The 17,727-nt window shown below is 41.8% G+C and overlaps 1 protein-coding gene across 2 annotated transcripts in view; it reads right to left on the bottom strand.

The window, feature by feature from the left end:
* Positions 1-17,727, bottom strand: part of LOC101163132 (polypeptide N-acetylgalactosaminyltransferase 18) — a 262,834-nt gene that overhangs the window by 54,092 nt on the left and 191,015 nt on the right. For both annotated transcript variants that reach the window (XM_023955408.1, XM_023955406.1), the window contains exons 8-9: positions 15,690-15,827; positions 3,804-3,899 (exon numbers count right to left, since the gene is read on the bottom strand). In XM_023955408.1, coding sequence (XP_023811176.1) covers positions 3,804-3,899; positions 15,690-15,827 — 234 coding nt within the window. The remainder of the gene's footprint in view (positions 1-3,803; positions 3,900-15,689; positions 15,828-17,727) is intronic.

The raw sequence follows: 17,727 nt of genomic DNA, 5'->3' as shown, positions 1-17,727 counted from the left end.
TGATGGTCGGAAAAACGTCAAACATTTGCTCAAATGTCCGTTCTTCTGGGGATGTGTTTGATTTGTGGAAGAAGCTAATGAGGGCTGGTGGATCCTCCATTCATCTAGTTTTCTTGGGGATGTCAGCAGTTGTCCTGGTAGTGTCCCTGTTGTGTGTGTGAGACACACAGTTCCATGGGTTTCATGTTATGTGACATTAAATACTGTCAAAAAGTTTTCAACTCTACTGAATTCATTTGAAGTGTGAGTTAGATATTAATTAAATGCAGATGTGCCACTAATCCTCAGCTACTTAAAGATATATTACATGGAAAATTTACACATTTTTCCCCCCAGAACTTAAATTCAAAAAATGATTTCTAACTGGATCTCTTTAAATTTTAGTTGGAGACACCTGATATAGAGGAAAAGGGTCTGAAAAGAGAGTTGGGGAGACTGAAAATGCGAATCTGGGGGATGTGTCGAAGAAGCAAGGCTGTAAATGGCTTTGAGCGGAAGCTGAGGGATTTTAAGAATGATCTGGATCTTAACTGGGAGTTTGTGCAGCTGATGGAGAACTGGAGCAGGGTCCTGCTATTGATTTTGGAGCATTTGATGTTCAAGGAGACATTAGTCCATGAGACCAAAGAGATGACTGAGAACAGAAAAATTCATGTGATAAGGTGTGTTGAGGGGGAGACAAATGCAATTATAGACCTGCTCCATTGGAAATTGTGTTTTTGGAGTTTTTAACATGTTCTTGTAGCAGTTTTCTCATGATGGAAAACATATGTTAAGAAAACTAGGCTTTAAATTGCATTTGTAAGTATGACTTTAATCAAATCGTGGACCAGAAGGGGATGCAAAAATACTGTTGGAAAAAGCTTGTAGGTGTGACATAGAAGCTCCACTCCATTCTGATGTATCCACTTGTAGACAAATAGATCCATGAACGTCTTTGTTTTCCTCTTCTGAGCTGGAACCTGAATTAAAACTGTACGACTGGATAACTCCAATATTACTCACCGTTTTTTCTTGCAGCATTCATGTTAGGTTGGGTGTGTGATGGGCTGTAGGTTACTGGGAGTCAGTGTAAACAGATGAATGACAGGAAGTAGGGGCGCCAACAGTCCCGCCTAAAACTCAGCGGTGAATTTCTGATGAACTCCTGCTGCTCAGCAGAAACTATGTCCTGGAAAACTACACAGGTTTGGGGGATTTGGGCTAAGAACAGCATAATTATAAATAAAAGACCACTGGGAACACTTTGAAAATAGACCAAAATATGTGGGACTTTAATGTTGTGTGTGCAGACCAGGTAATGTTATGATGCAGTGGTGAAAAGAAGAAGTGCAGTTAAGGATGATACCAAGGCTGTAAACCTAAGGTGAAGGAAAAAAGACTGAACATGACTGAAAAGGAAAAGCTATTTGTTTAGATTACAGAGTTTTAGCTGAGAGGGGAAACTTGAGTTTTTGTTGCTGTTAAAGCCTTAATCACTTGTACAGCGGTTGACCAAAAAAGGTGCTGCAGGTTTCTGGGTTTTCTGTGCCCATCGTAGAGAGGTGCAGCTGGATCTTGAGAGGAGGGAAGGTGTGTCTTGCACTTCCCTTGAGGCTCATAAGGCCTCCTATAGGATGTCATGAAAATGCACCATTGTTGTGCAAGGATAATGTAAGGCGATGCTGTTGTACATTGACCGAACGCCACACTCTGGTCATTAGGAAGGTCCGATAACTGGCCTCTTACTGACCACAGGCAAAGGCAACACATACAGGTTGTGCAGATGATACAAAAGTACCAGTAGGATCCTCATAGGATGTCCACACATATTTACATTCGGATAGTTTAATTTCCTCATTTTTAACAGTCAGCCTAGAAGCAGGGATTACACACTTTTTACATGAATGGTACCCACAGGCACTTTGTGCTGTGTGCAGGTTTCAGGGCAATTAAAAAAAGAGGAAAAATCTGTATTGCTCACCTACTACACCTTGATTTACCTATAGGTGTTGTATAAGCATTCACTACAACCTGTCACTCGCAGTATACCCACAGAAAAAAATTTGCATAAAGAGTTTGCTCTGCAGGCTCACTGAGCAGTCTGTGTTCCTCAAATTTTGTGCGGGCCATCTGTGTGCCCTGTACAGCTTTTCAAATTTTGTGACTAAGGGTTACGTGTAGGAAGGTTTAAGGAAAACCTCGAGGCCTGGATTTGGACATCCCTGGTGTAGTTTCATCTTATGTTCAGTATGCTTTAAAGCAGGGGTGTCCAACTACAGGCCTCGAGGGCCGGCCTCCTGCTGGTTTTCCAGAAATCCTGCCTTATCTGCTGGTAATTACCTGGATCAGGTGTGTTTAGCTAATAGTTGTTTGGAAAACATGTTGGATACCAACCCTCTAGGGCTGGATTCTGACACCCCTGCTTTAGAGTTTTATTATTGTTGACATCCATATTCATCCAACAGTGCATTTTTTTCTCTTCAATGCTTCAATTTGGACATGCTTGTAACACGCCACCAGTAAGAGAATAGGTGGCGTTCTTGCTAGATTTGCAAATCATCACATATGGGTATTAAAAAATGTGTCAGGGCTTTAGACTATTTACCTGGGGCACCTGAATTGCAGAAAATGCAATACGATGCAAGAGGACTTGACTGCAACCGGAAGTTCTTGACCAAACCCAGAAGTACTCCCATAACGCTCAAAAAACCTTGTGACCCTAACAGTTTCAGTTTTTTTTCCGCTTTAAGCTTTGATAAAAGTTTTCCTACAATTTTTAACACTTTTGGGTTATGGTAAGGGTAATTTGTCAAATTTCCACTTCTTGCTGATGATGTTGGGTGCCATTTTGTGTGTAGCAAGGTCGCTCTTCGACATAGCATGTATCCCTTCATTTTTTTCTAAACACAGATCATTCAAGACAAACACTTCCACCAAAAGAGGTAAACAACCTGCAACTATTCTCTGCTTGAGACAACAAAGCAAGCTCACCTGGAATTGCTCAACAGACAGAAAATCCCTAATATAGAACAAGTTGATAGGAGGAACATTTTAGAAGAATGCAATAAACAGGTCTGTGTGTATGTGAATTTTCTCCAGTTTAAATAGAAGTTAAAACAAAAATACTATACTTTTCAATAAAATGTTTAAGCTCCATAGTTATCTTTGCTTTGACCATATTATCAAACCCCTTTATTTCTAAAAGTAGGCAAATATGAAAACATGTATTGGTTCTTCAACAATGAGGTCATCTGAGAGTAAAGTGGACAGTAAAGGGTTCATCCAGAGCCCTCCAATTTTCAAATTATAAAACAAAAAATGTAGCCAACATTTTTTCTTATGATAATTCTGCCCACAAAGGTGAAAAAAGGCTGAAGTCAAAAGGTTGGGCCATCCTCCTCTGGAGATGATGTGAGCAGTTTGCTAGCATTTCAGGTTGCTGATCTGGGCTTCATAATTAGTGTTTTTCACCACTGAAAGTCTTCAAATTCAATTTACAATCACCAACAGTCCCAACAGTGAAGAATCCCATAAGCCCAGCTTAGTGTGAAGGCCATTAGTGAACACACGAAGAGTCGTCCGCAAATATCCTTCTTTCCGCTCTGCAGGCATCTTGGTATTTTAAAGGTCAGAGCTTCTCTTTGCTGGCCCACAACCTGCTCCTGTCAAACCCGTTTACAGCTGCTGCTGACCTTTCAGCAAAAATTCATTTGGATCTTTTATTAATGGAGTTAACATTCGGCCTCTTCCATGATTGGGATTTACTGCAGTTTCATGAATGGATTCAAGAAAGACACATCAGATCATGAAAATCCACCAACCTGAGGTGTCATTCCATGACAGAGGTACATGATGGGAATGTTGTCCGTGTCGGGTCCTTGGTCCAGACACAGGTCACTGCGCAGGCTGTTCTTCAACTTAATCAGCCCATAAGGAGGAGAGAAACAGAATAAAAAAGTAATCTCAGTCATTTCTAAATGAACAAAAACAAGACAACAGAAGCTGTATTAGTAATGGTTCTACTTTCTCTAAGAGAAATGAATGAATTTTATTCTCAGAAATAAATCAACAGATTCAGGCTGTTTGAGCTCAACAGACGTGATTCTATTACAGTAATTCGAGGAGAAAGAAAACCTCTCTCAAAGTAGGATCGTAATAAAACCATAGTCGGAAAAAAAAACATATATTTTTCTTTTTACAAGTTGAACTCATTTCATGCTATATTAGCACTTAATCAAAGAAATACATTTGGTTTTCACAGACTGCCATGCAGAGTTTAAGATTAAAATGAGATGAGAGTGAGGTGTGTTGTTCTGAATGAAGAATGAAGATTAGGAGGATCATGGAAATGATAGCACAGCTTTTGATGATCAGTAAAGAATTGTTAAAGAATTCCTATGATTAATAAAAACAATTCTGTATCAACAATGAATTTATGAAAATATTGTTTTGAAAATTGTTTTGTAATTTGACATTTTAAATTATTTATTACATGTTTCTTTAGATTTACAACAACAAGGAGGCACAGCCCAGGGCTTCAATGTGCTGGTCCCAAGTCCAGGTAAATTCTGAGGGTCCTGTCAGAGAGGGCATCCAACATAAAACCAAAGACAAATAAATAGTGTAAAATCCCAAACCGGACTTTCATGCCAGATCAGTTGTGATCTGGGTTAACAGCAAACACCAACAGTGCTGTTTACCTACAGGGTTCTGGTGAAAGTTGAACAATTGTTGGTGGAAGAAGAAGAGGAAGACGTAGGCAGTGAAAGTAAAGGAAAGACAGCAGTGAAGGACTTAGAGGAGGAACCCTATGTCAAGCTAAACTTAAACTTATGATTGCAAAATCAAAAATATGGAGACACAACACATGTTTGTGTTCACTGTTCAGTAGGTATTTCTGTGTGTTGCAAACATAAAACTATTTTTTGAAAGCAAATATTGAATATTTTCCTTTGCTACTTAAAAAGTTTTGTTTGCAACGGAGTGGCATAAATATCACTTCACACAGTAGTTGGTGTGCCATAGAAGGATGCGGAGGAAAGGGTTAGATTGAGGGGGATGATTCACTGTGGTGACCTTTATATGGAGAGGCTGAAACACAAACAATAATTGACAGCATGGTTTGAGAAAAACAGAGTTTAACTACAAAATTCAAAGATTTGATTAGAAAAAACATCATTTCAGCAACATAAAAAGGTTATTGCATTTTGAACAATCAAATTAAATCCGTTACTCTGACCTAAAATGGATCCATAACATCTTTAGTCATCTTTAGAACATCTCTGGTCAAAACTTCCACCATTGAGACTCAGACAGAAATTCCTGCTACTGAACAGTGAAGTTTTCCAGATTCTTGGATTTCTTCCAGATCATCAAGTGTAACCCTTGTGCTATCCTAGGCACTTTAACATTGGGAGTTGGGTCATCTAGACCCACTAGACAGTGCTCTGAACCTTTTTTCTTCAATGATTTGTGATCTTCACTGGTGTCCATGGATTACATGAAATCTTTCCACCTTTATCCACCTTTGTCATGGTAGGAAGAACACGTCAATGTAAGGGGGGGGGGGTCATCTAAGATAGCACAAGGGATAAAAATGTGTCTAAACAAACAAGTAAACTAGAATGAATGTCAAATCCATTCACATGTTAGTTTCCTAAAGTTAAGCAAAATTGATGGATGGATGGATAAATGGGTAAATGGATGGATTTATAAATGGTAGGATGGATGGATGGATCAAGCATGTTTGTTTTTTGTTAATTTTGCTAGCTTGGGGGTTTCAATCCATTGAAAGAAACTAGACAGCTTTTTAAAACGTGACCAAACATTAAGAATGAGTTGGATGTGGTGGAGAGAATCCAGTAGTTTTCTAAAATAAACCTTCAGAATCAGAATAGAAATCAAACTAAAGCAGTGAGTGGGTTTCTGCGGGGGTGCTCATCAGGCAATGGCGTGAGGTTCATCCTCCGTTCCATAGTTTCAGTGCAGAAGCATAAACTGGCCTCTGGTTCTAAACTGTTTTTTTCATCTTCAAGTCAGAAAGCTAAACCCACAGAAATGAAAGACGAAAGCATAACGTGTAACAAATATGTAATCTCTCTAAAAGACAGCATCTCTGACTTTTTTATATTTATTTTTAAAGACAAGACAGACAAATGTGTGCCTCTTCTGGCCTCCCACGCTTCCCTCCATCTGCCTCTCAGTCACTGCAATATTAATTACTCCACCATGACAGAGTGATGCACTCAAGAACTCAAGCTGTGTGGCAAAACGGTGACAAATTGAAGTACTGTAAGTCTTATTACTGCCTGCCAGAAAAAAGTCATGCAGAAACTAACCTTCACCTTTTCTGGCAGCTGCTCAGAAACAAACTCAAGAAGAAGAAGCACCTGCACTGCAGAGATTTACGGGTTCTTCATGCAGTTTGGCTGCAATCCACAGAGAATTATAAACTCATTTTACAAAATTAGCAACGCATTGCCTTGAGACCATGCTTATCCTTGTTTCTTTTATTCAAAACAAAAACAAAAAAACACCCACGAATAAAAGCTCTTAAAAGCTTTTGCTTTAAAAACGATTCAATAGTTTTGCTTGCAGCTGTCAGACTGACATGGAAGTTTCCGTGTTTCTGTCATCGTATCTGCAACGACAAATCCTCTCATCACATTGAAGAAATTCAAATGAGAGGAACCCTGCAGAGTATAGTAAAAGAAGAAAACAAATACTTCAAGTAAAACCTCTCAACAAGTCAATAAAAGACGAAAAAATTACAGAGAGAAGGAGCCACACCTTCATATGTGATCTTCTGTCTGCAGGTTTGTCAGTATTTTTCAGAAGATCAGAGGAGAGATGCTGGTACTGTGTGAGGAAAGATCTGCCACACAAACAGCACAAAAATCTTCAAGCTTCCTAACCAAGAGTAATGCTGACGAACATCTGTTAGTATCTAACGTAAACTTCGGTTTAATGTTTCTAGGGTTTTATTTCAAATAGGCTTTTCTTTGAAAAGTCACATAAAATTGCCACACATTTTGCTCAAACACTTTGTAGTGTTGGATTTAACATAAACTAAAAGATGCCACTACTTCACAAAACTCACTGTGTAACATATTAAACGTGTCAAAGTTATTCACACTTCTGACTAACTTCTGAATCGTGTTCAAACTATTTATTCTGCACTTTTTGTGCATTTCAAATACATAGGAAGGAACACAACTGTCAACACACAAACCTTGAAAATAATCTTAGAATTGATCTCAACGCTGGCTGCCAGTCAGTGCAGGTTTTAAAATCAGTGCTCCCAGATTTCTCACCAGTTCCAACCAGAAAATCTGATACTTCTGGATGGGATGAAAGAATCAGTCTACATAGATCTATAAAATCATCGTACTCATATTTTGTTGTGAACTTTAAGGCTGAGACGTGTAACGAATGATACGTCCACATTCATTTAGATTATTATTGTGCAGCTTTGATACGACCCTGCCCCCTCCCAATGCTGACATAGTTGAGGAAGTTCTCTGCCACCCATGAGAGGTGAAGGAGGACCCGAAATACGAGACACCAGGCCTGTGGCGGAAACTCAAAGGGCTAATAAAAAGTCACACTCTGGTCATCTTTTGATTTGTTGTAAAAGTGTCTTTTCATTTTGATGATGCTGTTTTTAAGCCAAAATAAAAAAAAAATGTCATTATCGTGAAGAAAAGTTTCTGCAGTGGTTTATTAGAAATTTGGCTCGGAGTTGTGGGAGGGACTGTTGGCATGGAGCAAGCCCGCTCCATTTCCCATCATCCATATGTTTACCCACACTCCTGCTAGTTTACAGCCCCTCACACAACCAACTTAACACTACCGTTGCAACAAAAATGGTGAGCAAAATCAGAGCTATAAGCCGTCCAGTTTAGATCCAGATTCCAGCTCAGACGAGGAAAACAAAGACCTTCATGGATCTATTGGTCTGTAAATGGATGCATCACACAGGAGCAGAGCAGGAAACTTGTGGCCTGTGAATTTTACTACCTACGTCACACCCACAAATGTTTTCCATCAGAACTTTTTCATCTGCTCCTGATTAACAACAATTTGAATAAAGATATGTATCCATGCAATTTAAAATTTCTTTACATATATATATTTATAAATATATTCATTCATTCATCTTCTTGACTGTTTATTCCCTTTCGGGGTCACGGGGTTGCCGGAGCCTATCCCGGACAATTGGGCGTAGGCAAGGGATGCCCTGGACTGGTCGCCAGTCTGTCGCAGGGTAGAATATCTTCAACCACACATCCATTCACTCTCACACTCACACTTATTGGACAATTTAGAGTTGCCAATCAACCTATGATTTATACATTTATAAATATATACATATAAAAATACTACAAGAACATGCTGAAATCATCAAAAAACAACTTTTGTAAACTTGGTGTGATGGACAGAGGAAAAAACACACAACAAAACATGACGAGAACCAGAAAATGACTGAAAAACCCAAATAAAAACCCTCACCACATGTCCGTCCCTCCATCTTCAGAAGAGACTGAGTCCATTTAGGATAACAGTGTTACTGGAGCCAACCCAGCTACTATTGGGCAAAGTCAGAGTTCACCCTGAACAGGTCACCAGTATGTTGTAGGGCCACACATTCACACTTCTAGGGGCAATTAAGAATCTAGAGAAAACCCACGCATGCACAAGGAGAACATCCAAACTACACACAGAAAAGGTCGCACAAGCTGAACTAAAAAGCAGAAACTCCAGTGGTGAAAGGGTAAAGGATCAGCCAAAATCTGACCATGACAAACAGAAAAACATTGGACTCCCTGAGTGTAAAATAACAGCTTAACTGGAAACTAAAACTTGTGCTGCAGCTGCAGAAACTGCTGAACTCATGACTAAAGATGAGTAAACTAAACTAAAATCAACAACAATCCTCAAACCTGGACCAAAAGTGTCCAACCCAGGAGGAGAACGGGATGGATTTGTCATGATTCAGCCACATAAAAATGGTGTTTTTGATGTTTTTAACATGTTCTTTTGTGTTGTGATGTTGTGTGTTTTATTCTGATGAAGGACATGTATAAAATTCAAAATTGCTTTGTGACTATTTCTTTATTCAAATTGTCCTGAATCAGAACCAGACAAAAAAAATTGAAACAATTAGTTTGCCTTTGAAAAAGATCATATTTGTGACATCGAAAATAGGCTGGGCAAGTCACAAGCTCTCTGCTCGGACTGTTCAGCAGGGGGGAGAGGATGGGGGGGTGGGATTGCTCCATGCCAACAGTCCATTTTGTAATGATTTCCTGCCGCCTTGCAGAAAGTATGTCCGCGAAAACGACACAACTTGTTTTCTATTTGGGATAAAAATGGCGTAATCATAATTAAAAGACCACTGGGAACACTTTGAAAACTGATCAAAAGATGATCAGAGTGGGATTTTAAGTTACATCCCTGCACACAGCAAATCAGGTTGAAAACTGTGGAACCTGGAAAAAAAATAGTCACATGTTCAAGTATTTTCCAGGGACTTGGGTCCAGTACAAAATGGGCAGAAAAATCGTTGTCAGCTATTACAATATTTTATTATCTGATGACTCTGCACTCACATATTAACACGCACAGTGATCATAACTTGTTCCAAGCGTGCATCAGAACTAAGAGTTTTCTGTGTTTTGACTGACAGACGTCCTTCAATCGAAGAACAGCCAAATGTCCTACAACTGATTGGACCAAAATTGCACCAACACGCTCCCAGAGGTGTCATTTCAAAACCAGTTGATGAGAAAACCCAATCAGCTGACTTCCTAAGAAAGCAGCACTCCAAAGAAAACAATAAAAGTGTCTTAATGGGTTTGGACTACTGTCTGTGGAACTGACAGGAGAATGCTTCAGCTTTGTAATCAGATTACTCTTCAGATTCTATTTTAAAACATCTATTAAACTTGCTTCATGGCAGGTGTAGTGCAGAGAAGACTTTCTGAGAAATGAATTTGGTGGATGGAAGTTTCTGCTAATCCTTTTCACACATAGTCCTCCTCCTCTCATGCTGTTAGAAAGATCAGAGGCTTTATCTCAACGGCAGCTTTACTCCATTATTGAACTCTCCTCTGAACATTTGCATAGTGTTCATCTGGATTCTATTGATTTCAAGTCGTTTTTCTTTCAGAGAGAGGTCAGAGTTCAGTGTCAACCACAACTGCCAAACCTTCCATCCTGCTTGTGAGTCAGGACATTTACTCAAGCAACAACATCAAACCAACGTCAAAGTGTCATTATCTTCTCAAACTCCAAGAACTCCCTAAAGATCCAGCTGAAGAGCAGCATGGGCTGTCCTCGATGCTTTTGGTTTTCATACATAGAAATAAATGCCCAGCTGTGGAGGCGTGCATGAAGGCCCACCTTTGCTGTTTCCATCCACGGCTTCAGCAGCTTCTCTTCAGCTGATCTCACAGCCTACTGAAGATTTTTTGTCAGAGTGCCAAACTCTCTCTCGTCTGGTTTCTCTGAAGCTTCTTCACTGAACACTCACTAGACTCCTATAAACTGTCATTCTTTCCAGGCGTGAAATGGGACGGTCAAAGCTCTCAGTGGTGCTCTCAGGGGCCATCGCTGCCTCACTCTGACACTGTGCTGCATCGACACACATTCAGAATGGCTCCGACAGAATTCTCAACTAAAGCTATAAACATACAACCATAACATTTCTGTCAGAAGGGAAAAGCTGCTGTATTTAGACTGAGTCAGTTAACGCCCCCCCACAGGACAGGGCCGACAAGCCCCCCACCCCACCCCACCCCAGACCCCGCAGCCGAAGCGGATGACCCCCAGAGCGACCGGGGGTCCCAAGAGGGTTGACCCGTCCCGCCCCAGAGCCAGGGAAGGGCTGATCCCAGCCTCAGGTGCAGATGGGCAGCCCACCCAGCGCCGCTGGGACCCCCCCCCCAAGCAGGGCCCCCGCCAACCCCCCCCAGCACAGGCAAAGGGACCAACCCCCCAAGCCAAGCCAGGCCGCAACCATAACATTTCTGTCAGAAGGAAAAAGCTGCTGTATTTAGATTGAGTCAGTTAAAGAAGATTACGACATCTCCACAACAGAACAACATACTCTCCTGTGTTTTATTTTTATTTTTATTTTTAACTTGTCCTGTCCAACAACTGGGCAGGCAGATGAGAGCTGACGGCCTCTTGTGTTGGACATATTTTACTTTAACAACAGGGGTTATTAATCTTCAGACAAACCAGAGGTATGTCTGAATAAACCCCTTTTGTAATTGAGGCCAAACTGTATTAATTTCAATCATGTTTGAAAATCTTTAGTGTTGGACCGGACGGAAAAGGAAAGAAGGGAAGAAGAGAGAGGGATGTTAGAGAGAGGGGGGGGTAAGAGGGTGATAATAGGAGGGGGGGGATAAGACCATGAAGCAGCATAAAGCAAAAAGTTTACTGGTTGTTTATCATTACGGTAAGGTTCAAATGTAGTACAAAAAGGGCGGGGCCTGTCCACACACACACTCAAATGTTATCAACACACTTGCTGGCTGAAAGAAAAAAAAAACGTCCACATGTCAACATGTACACAAAACAGATAGTGTTCACAGACTCATACTTATGCCTTTAAACCAACTAGTGTGAAATATTTCATTCATTCAATCACACAAACTATTAGTGCAAAGGTGAGCTAACACCTGTGCTCAGGTGAGTGTTTATGTTTTTCTAAAATGGACGGTGGAATGTGAAAAGAAGGAAGGAGAGTGCCCAGCCATCCGCACACCAAGACCCCCGCCGCATCAGCAGCGGCAGCCGGAACCCCCAACGCCACACGGCAGCAGGCAGGGAACAACCGCCCCCCAGGCGACCCAGCCCGCCACCCAGGCCAGGGCCAGCAGGACCGCCGCGAGGCCCCCAGAGCCAGAGAGCAGGGAGGCACAGAGGGAAAGGGAGCGCCGCCCCAGCCCAACCAGGAGGGCAGCCCCGTGCCGCGCCGGGAGAGCCCAACGCAGGGCCCCACCCAAAAAGGGCCCCACAGCCCCCCCCCCCCCCCCCCCCCCCCAGGAGTTCCGGGCATCCCCCTGCCCCAACCCCAGATACGAGCCAGGACCCCCCAAGGGAGACCCGCCCCACACTCCAGGCAGCCACCCACCCCGCCCACGGATGGTCCAGGGAGGAGCAAGGCAGGGGCCCGCCGCCCCCGCCCAGCACGGGGAGCGCCCCGGGGAGAAAGGGGGCCCACCAGGGGTGTTGTTAACTTGGCCCGACCAGGCTCGGCCACAGTTGGAGATTTGCACCTTGGCCCTGGGCCCAGCACCCAGGGGCAAGGACCCGAACCCACCCCCCAGGGACACGGAAACCCCTGGCTCAGGTGTAATGTGAACCCCCTCCCCGTGCGGAGAGAGCACCGCCGGGCCCAGGAAACCGGCCACTTCCTCCAGCTCCCCAGGGGGGACCCTAAGGCGTTCCCAGCCCAGCAGAGAGACGCGGTCTCTCCAGCGTATCCTTCTTGATCCGATACCTCTTTTAACATGTTGTTGTTCACCTTTCCGATTATTCCTTCAGGGGTCGCCACAGCGAATCAGCTTTCACTGTTTTGCACAGGTGGTTTTGGCAGAGAGTTTTACGCCGGATGCCCTTCCTGACACACCCTGTATTGTATCCAGGCTGGGGAGCGACACAGGGGGACCCAGACTGGGGCCCCTTTGTGACTACACAGTTAGGCAGTAGGATGAAGGGTCTTGCCCAAGGACCCACACTGGATGAAGTCCATCGCACCTCCTGGAAATCGAATCCTGGTTTCCCATGTGCTAGTCCTGCATGCAGCCAACTGCGGCCTTTTCTTAATATCTTCCTGAAAATCCTCGTTTTTTTCATGATATTTTTTTCTGTAGTGCAATTAAGACAAGTTATAAACTGACCAATCAGATGCCTCAATAAACATATGTGGTGCCTACAGGCCCCCACCTCAAATGTTCAAAATGTTTGATTTACAGATTCTTCTGAGAGTGCATTCAAGTGGTAGGGGTGTGGACTAAAAACCAGTTGACTCCTCATTGGCAAGAGTGGTTACCATAGAAATGTTCACTCAGACCAACTCCGACCAATCACTGTTTACTGACGTTGTCTGGCTCCAACATGGTAACGTCACTATTGCAAATAAATGGCTTCTGAATTGACTTCATTTTCTTGAAACTGTAAGTAAACCATTTTCTGTGTGGCAGTCCATTCTCATATATGTACATGTACAGTCAATTGGAGAAATGCAGGAATCAGGAAAAACTGTCATGGTGCTTCTGGCAACTCTCCTCCCCCTCTCCTCTCTGCTCTGCTCCTGAGGACTCCAGGCTGTTTCCACTCAACTCATCTACCTGCAGCCTTCATAAGGAGATCCAGGTCCAGCATTCATTGCCAGTTCGTTGCTCCATGGAAAACAAACCATCCACAAGTGGAAACCTGGGAACGCTCCTTGAACCGTTTGTACCTCCACTACGATCCTGTTCATGCCTATCCTCCAGCCCCGCCATGACCTCGAACCTGTATTCCTATCTCTCGCTCAGCTTCTCACCTGCAGCCACCAGCTGTCATCCTCGCCAACGTCTCCACAACCTGCAAAGAAACAAATCATCTTTACTTACCTTCTCTCTCCTGTTTTCCTTCCATCTGGGTCTGTTTTCGTTCATTGCAATTCATGACACAAACATGACTTCAGGATCTGCTCTGGTTAGTCTGCTCTGAACCAAATCCATGTCCAGGTTACCACTGGAGTTGCTACCTGATGCACAAGCTATAAGGTCAGTAATGTTATGTAGTTCATTGTCAACTGTACATCAGTTGAAGGTTTAGTGTTTAATCTTTACTAAATAAATTAGATGATGGACAACACATTTAAAAAAATATATCTGCGCTTCAAAATCCTGCAATATTATGCATTTCTAATTCACAGTTTCAAGCAAAGCCTTCATCTCACACCCCCACAGCAGAGCCTCCTCACACATGCTCACTAGAAAAAACTGTCCAGCTTCTATTGTGAGAAACAGACATGATGGGATTCAGACTGTTCATTTAGAGATCAACTATTTTTTATCTAAATTTAAGCCCAAATTATCCTGACCCAAAGTCAGTGAAGCCAAAATGTTGAGCAGAAGCAGAAGTCCTAGACTCACAATGAAGATGAAACACTTTTTACCGAAAAGTCTTAAAAGCAGAAAGCCCACAATCAGAAATCCTAATCAGAAATGAAACCGTTAGCAGACGAACAACTGAGTCTTTCTTTTCTTTCTCTATCAGCAGCAGCGGTCAGAGCGGGGTGTGGGGCAATTCTGCTTCGCTTTCCACAAATTACTTTCATTTTTCAATTATACAAAATCCTCCCAAAGCCTTGAGCTGAAATAGAAAGCTTTTCAGAAGTCATGTGGCAGAAAAACGATTCAGTCTTCCAGTCTCTGCTGTTATTTGTTTTTTTTTAATGATTGTTTGTTTGAGCAGTGACACAATCATTTCATTAGTTTAACTGTGGAAACTCTCAGAGCTTTCACAGACAGGAGAACAGAAAAAGAGCTGTAGAATAATTACACGTTTAGAGCTATAACACTGGGAATTGTTGCAAACAAGAAGATCCATTCCTGCAGATGAAGTGGGAGACCTCCACACCTCTGAGAAGCATGACAGAAAAGGAGGCTTTGCTTTAAAATCAGCTGCTTCTCAGAAACATCTTTAAAACGTCATTGCTTTTGTTCCAAACAGTGAAAAACTTTGTTACAGTTTGAACGGCTTTAGTGAGAAATATCACCGACAAGCAGGTGCGACAGAAGCACACCAATGTTCAGGGAAATCAGCAACTTCGATCTGTATAAGCCAAAAAAGAAAGTAAATGTGGATTGTCTTCTTAAATGTCACTGAAACACAGAAAAAATATATACTTTTGTGCTCGACCAAAAAAACCACCAACGTTACTTTGGTGTGAAAACAACCATTTATTCAAAAGGAAGATGCTTAAATCTTCTTGGATTATGGGAAGCATGGACAGGTTTTGGTGTTTTGCTTGGTGTTCTTGTGGGCTTTGTGTTCCTGATTGGCTGCAGCTGTTTTCCAATAGTGTTACATTAATTTAAGAAGCTCTCCTGGTCTCCAAAAAGGACATTTTTTTCCTGCATTTTGGAAAATTAAAGTATTTGGTGGAAAGTGACTTTCTATCTTGTGATAAACTGTGTTAAAAATGAACCAGAACCATAGTCATGAACGGTAGGTTTTATCTTTAAAATATCCAGCCTACTTAGTCATTTTTGGATTACTTTAAATCGATTATTTTGTGTGTCTTTTCTATGTCAGTTGCTTTTCCAAATGTTTTTGAGTTCTTTTTTTTTGGTTATTTGAAACAATCAACCTGAACACATTGTTGGACAAGTCTGTCTCAGTGTTTGTTTAGTTTTCAGCTTTGAACAAGAAATGCATTCATCCTTTTCATTTGCAAACAGACAATTGCAAAGGAACTCTGTAGCGTATAGAATGATATTTAAATCTGGATACAATATATTCTGAAAAATGAGAATGCATTTGTGTGAATGAAGATGTGCTGTTGTGCGACTTTTAGTGATTTGTTGAGGCTAACTAAAAAACACAACAACAAAAAAGTTGAAATGAAAAAAAATAAAGAAAGTGAACAAATATTTCATTTTCTGGGAGGAAGAAAGGGTTCTCCTGAAACAACTCACCACGCCATAAGCGACTGTGTCACTGTAGGAGCGCAGCTCTGGGTAGATGTTGGCGAGGAACCAGCTAAACGGTCGACATCTGAGTCTGGACCGCAGGGCTTTTCTCTGAGAAATGTCTCCGATGTTGATTCCTGAGTCCTGGAGGAGGAAGTAAACACAACAGAGCTATTTTAGAGTTTAAGTGCCCCGCTGAAAAGCCACAACCTCAAGCAGAGCAATAAGTACAATAAGCTTCAACCGTCTGATCTGCATTGTTGCAGTAAAATCTGGAATAACGAGCAACTTCAGGGCCTGCAGCTCCTTCTAAGCTCTGCTGCACACTCTGAATGACACAGCATGAAGCGGTCAAACCAGCTAAAAAAGACACCTTTTTAGCCATCACTGCAGAATAAAAGGAAATAACATCAAAGTCACAAAACATGAAAACACAAAACTCTAAACTTAAAGATCCTCTTTTGACACTTGTTGAATTTTGTTGTTTTTGTCTATTTTTGCAAAAAAAGCTCTCAATTCCATGTTTGAAGAAAACAATGTTATTAAAAAATATCAATCTGGATTGCAGGAAAGGATTAAAAGCATTGGTCCGCTGTTTGTTGAAATTAGTAATCGAGTAACCCATGAATACTGAAAAGAGCAGGAACTCCTGCCGTGGTCACAACAGCTGTGAGCAGCACTTCCAAACCCAAACAAAGGCAGCAAGTGAAGCATGGAGACAGGATGAGTGGACAGAAAGTCAGAAAAGGTGAGTCATTACTGGAAGAGAATGGCACAGAGCAGGTCTGCACCTATTCTTATTTACTGCTATGGCTTTTTCTTGAACTGTGTGGAGGGTAGAGGGCTGCAGTTTTGTGGACCCTCCCAGCAAGCAATGTCACGTGGGCCCCAACTGGGAAAGAGGTGGGCTGTGTGGGTACTGACTGGGCATGGGTTTATTTGGGGTAAACTTTGAAGGCCCCATTAGGTTTTGCCTACATTGGCCCCATATTGGCCCCCCACATGGGTTACCTGTTAGGGCCCTACAAAGGATCCATGTGGGCTAGAACCCATGTAGGTCAGCCAAGTAAGGCCCATATGGGTTGCATCTGGGCCATAAAGACTTGGGCTGTAACTGGGCCACTGTATGTCGGACCCACATGGTTTTCTACAAATGAGTACCACATTAAGAGTGCTAATGGGTTAACCATATGGGCAGGTATTTTAAAAGGTTATTTTTGTATTCTGTTACTAGACATATGCTTAAAATCGAAGAAGATGAGTAAAATGACAAAACCCCTGAAGACTCTTTCCAAATTGAATATGAATCACAGCTTTTCTAATTCTGATCAGTCCATCTGTTAACAAACTGGCTAAATTGATGAACCACAAATAGACATACATTTTAATATTTTACCATGTTTTACCCAGAGCAACTTGCATTTGCAATATTGGACAATTATTACATTTATTTTTTCCTGTCCAGAGTTTTGGTAGTTTGTAGAGGAAGTGCTGAGAGTTTGAGGATGTAGCAGTAAGCAATTAGATACAAGTAGGGTGACCACTTGTCCCACTTTTGGCACCATACAGCCATCTAGTCTTCTGTCTGGCTTTCCTATTTATTAAAAATATCTACTTTTTTCATTGGTGCTCAGAGATTCAAGTTTTTAACGACACAGTTTAAAATGAAGTTGTAACTTTGTTTGAACATAACACATTTGTTGTGTTGCTGTCCTATTCAGAACAAGCCTGGCTTCAAGCTTCAAGGTTTTTTTATTGGCCATGTATGCATGTGCAGTCAATACTTAGGGGTGCAAAGGTCTCAAGGTAACGTTTTGAAAAAGAAGAATCATTGTAAAAGTTTAAACAATAAGATCAAAGAAATGTACAATCTGGTAAATGTACATAAGCATACAAGAGAGCTAGAGAGTGCAAGAACAAAAGAATAGAGGGAGATATACACTAATTTGGAGCACATTTTTCAATGACAGCAGTCCAGTGTAGGTACCAAAACTTTTCGGCCTGCAATTACCCTTTGGGGTCCTTTCAACTGAGGTCAACGTCA

The sequence above is a fragment of the Oryzias latipes genome, chromosome 6 (assembly GCF_002234675.1).
Source record: "Oryzias latipes chromosome 6, ASM223467v1".
Lineage (NCBI taxonomy): Eukaryota > Metazoa > Chordata > Actinopteri > Beloniformes > Adrianichthyidae > Oryzias > Oryzias latipes.
This window is presented reverse-complemented; position numbering and strand designations above follow the sequence as displayed.